General features: G+C 44.8%; 1 protein-coding gene across 9 annotated transcripts in view; it reads right to left on the reverse strand.

The window, feature by feature from the left end:
• The window catches only part of LOC113208833 (G protein alpha q subunit), a 15767-nt gene that overhangs the window by 10974 nt on the left and 1191 nt on the right, over window positions 1–3602 (reverse strand). For 5 of the 9 annotated variants that reach the window (XM_052271658.1, XM_052271659.1, XM_026426041.2 and 2 more), the window contains exons 1-2: window positions 3036–3195; window positions 2282–2583 (exon numbers count right to left, since the gene is read on the reverse strand). In XM_052271658.1, the coding sequence (XP_052127618.1) occupies window positions 2282–2399 (118 nt within the window). In that variant the 5' untranslated portion in view covers window positions 2400–2583; window positions 3036–3195. Of the gene's footprint in view, window positions 1–2281; window positions 2584–2674; window positions 2881–3035; window positions 3196–3602 lie in introns of those variants that run through there. The other 4 variants (XM_052271660.1, XM_026426038.2, XM_026426040.2 and 1 more) reach the window with 3 other exon arrangements.

A 3602-nucleotide genomic window follows, 5' to 3' on the forward strand; every position in this document is an offset into this window, starting at 1 on the left:
GGGGGGACAGAAATGCTAGGTTTGTTCGGTGCTATTAGACGATTATTGGCGCTCGGTTACGGTCTGTTCTGCTTGGTAATTCGCACCTCAGGAGGAAACGGACGGCAGCGGCGCGTCATAAGAACGAGGACGGGAGAAGACAGGATTTCCTTCCCGCACCATGAAATCTCGAGAGGACCGTGAGATATTGAAACGACTGGTAGAGTCGCGCAGCACCGAGGTCGTTGGGAAACACCTGTGCAGTGCGGGGCGGGGCGGGGCAAGGCGAGGGTGGACTGAGGTCACAGAAGACCGCTAAGTGCGCTCAGGCCGGCGCGGAGCGGGAGTCGAGTCGAGTGAAGGGCCGGGGGAGGGGGGGATGGTCGGGGAGCGGGCCTGGGGCTGGGGGGGCTAGTCAGGGGCGGGTCGTCGTGGGTAGGCAGGACACCGCCTGGACGGGGGGCGAAGCCCCACCTGGTTATCGAAGCTCGCCAAAAGCCGCTTGTTGCACAAGCCAGCCTTGCGGATAGCTATCCCGACCAACCCGCCTGGTGGATGATATCAAGGCATGCACATAAAAAAAAAAACGAAACCGAAAACGAGTGTGAGAGCGAAGCGCCACCTCGAGGTCATATTCTCCGAAGGAAAAAACATACAAAAATAAGGTAACGCCGAAGGACACCTTCAATTTTGTGAATGAGGTACGACTGGTAGAGAGATTAGAGGTGTGGGTGATTTGGAGGAGGAGATAGGCTAGGTGAGCTGAGGGCTGGGCGATATAGGGGATGGGAGGGAAGACCGGGGGAAGGCCGCGGCTGAGACTGGCCAAACCACAGCCATTGTGTGATAGGTGGCCGGGTGACCTATCTCACATCCACTTGGCCACTGGTCTTCCCTTCAATTGGCATATAAAGACTGCCTTTGCCCCAGCTAGGCCAAGCTTAGCTCCCCACAAGGCTACCATCAGGTCAGGCAGCATCAGAACACCAACCAAGCACACCAGGAAAAAGACAAGAGAAGTAACATGAAAGTGGTATTAAGAAGGGAATAGGGAATAGGAATGGGTTGAGGTACAACGTGCTTGTCAACCAAGGATGAGTTCTATGGAGTCTTGTACCCACCTTAGATAACAGAGCAAACTGTACAAGGTAAAATTATAGGGAAATTACAGGATGGATTGTAAGTTGGAAAAGAATTACAGAGGTTTTCAGGAATAGGTTGTATGGAGAGACCGTTTAAGAAGTAAAATAAAAAATAAAAAGATATATGAAAACCATGTCATGCGAGAGATTAACAAATACCTTAATACAAAAACAAAAAGAGTGATGAAAATTACAAAACAGTTAGGCAGGATACAATATAATAAAACCAGACAAATGTTAAAAAAAATAAAAATTACTGTAAATCTGAAAGAAAAATTAAGGAGAGCCTTCATCAATGACTAATTTTAACTTTGAACGTCTAAGTTATAATAGCTGTCAGAGAGAAGGACATAAAAATTTTAGATCTGGTGATTGCTGGATATGTTTATATTGATTTTCCGCTAATTGACAAATATTGGTGGCAAATTACTGGCAAACACCTCCAAATTGCAAAATGAATGAGCATAAGGGCATTAATTGTAAAATATAGTGCAATAATATGCACTTGAGATACCTCAAATTAGGAATTTGGTAATAGAGACTTCCCTTCCATCAAAAACAATCAAAATGACAATAGGACAGAGCAAATTAGAACAGGGATGGACATAACCTTAGAGACAAATAGTCATGTAAAAAATATAATAGACCATAAAATAGTTCAATTAATTAAGGTATTTAAAATTTTGACAGGAAATTTACTATTACATTAGTTGAGTTTTAAAATAGAATAGGTCTATGTTTGTAGGAAAGATTGATATATGATTAGAAATCAACACTTCACCAGTTAAAGAGGTCTATGTAAAATTCTGGATTCAAGTTCGCACAGAGAAATTAAAAAAACAGTTAGTGCTAGAAGATTCTTTCAATTCAATCTGACAAGATGCAACATAAAATCCAACCTACAAATTTTAATCTGACGCCCCGGGCGTTTGCACTTTGGGCTCGCCCATGGAAATTTTGAAAAGGAAACAAATGTTTACCTTTCGAAATGATAAAGCGGACGATTTTGGCATCACCACACACAGTTATCAATTTTACATTCACGATCGGCGAAAAATAAAGGCTATGTGGCCCTTTCTCGGAATGGTAGGCTTATATTGCAGTCACTTGACAAGGCTAGGGCTTCGCTCAGAGACGTGGGAGGGTTGTAGAGTACTTACCCAATAAAAGTAACTTGAGTTCCCTTCTAGCTTCTCTCTTGTCCCTTTTGAGTTGTTTTTCGATTTCTTGATTTATCCTTTTCTGTTCTTTGGCCTCCTCCGACAGACAGCACGCCATGTTGTGCCTGAGGGTTGCTCAGCCTATGTTATACTGGCCCCAGAGTATCTTCGGCCCGGCCTTCTCTCTCACACCATTCCCCCACCACCGGACTCTGGGCCGAAGATACAGCGGAGCGACTATAGCTGAGCGGAGCCCCGTTTCTTTGCGGTCTGTAGGGCGTCTGCTCAGGCGCAGGGGACTCCTAAACAGTAAAACAAACCAATAATCAATCTTACGATATCCATCAATCAAGGAAAACACAATTTCAGGCACGCGGAACGCGATAAACGAACACATTTCCACGCTCATGCCGCTACGCCGCCTCGGCCGCCCTCACTGGGTGTGGTAGTCCTGTTACAGACGACGCAAAGTACGTCTGCTATCGCGTTGTATACGCCTCTTTCAAAGAAGCCAGAACGTCCCGACCATGTGAAGAACATCACACACCTTAACACCGTATGATCCCATTAAACAAATTCAATTTGAGAGCCCCCGCACCAGACACTACTGGGGTGAAATAACAAGATTAAATGCAGAACGAATGTTGAGATACCAGGAGTAACGACAAAACATGGATCAGACAGTGTTAACGAAACGGCGCCAAGGGGCGGTCACAGAGAGGCGCTTTTTGTCAGAAAATACACGGAAACTTACGTAAGAGTTTATCCATTGGGTGGGTGTTCCTATGCATCTGTATCTCAAAAATAAAGTAAATAAAACTTCACATTAAAGATGACACGGCAACCGCCTACAATCAAGATGGCGTCTGTGCAATGGTGAATCCCATCATGCACCGTATCGAAAACAAACTACTATCTCCATCTGCGCGAATGTTTGAATGGAGCGCGGGGAAAGAAAACTGAGCCCAGTCCGAGCCGGAGCCAACGCTGGTTGCGTGAAATTGGCTGAAACCCCTTAAACCACCTGCGGTCCGAAAGAGATAAATGCGACAATCAAATTGCAATGATTTGGTGGATTATTCCTGCGTGGATTTTACTACCAGACCTTTCCTTGCCCCTTTAACGACTTATTCTAATCTTTCAGAATAAGAAATAGATTTGTAAAAAAATATTTGCCCGACTCTGTTTTCCACACGAAACTTTGTCTTTTTGCTGTTTAACATCACACTGGACGGTTCATGACGTAGGGACAGGTCCATTTTCACTGATCTATGTGTAATAACCAACTTTTATTTTCTTGTTACAGATAGCGCCCCCCCCC

Source organism: Frankliniella occidentalis, unplaced genomic scaffold (assembly GCF_000697945.3).
Source record: "Frankliniella occidentalis isolate FOCC.00 unplaced genomic scaffold, Focc_3.1 Scaffold168, whole genome shotgun sequence".
In the NCBI taxonomy this organism is placed as follows: domain Eukaryota; kingdom Metazoa; phylum Arthropoda; class Insecta; order Thysanoptera; family Thripidae; genus Frankliniella; species Frankliniella occidentalis.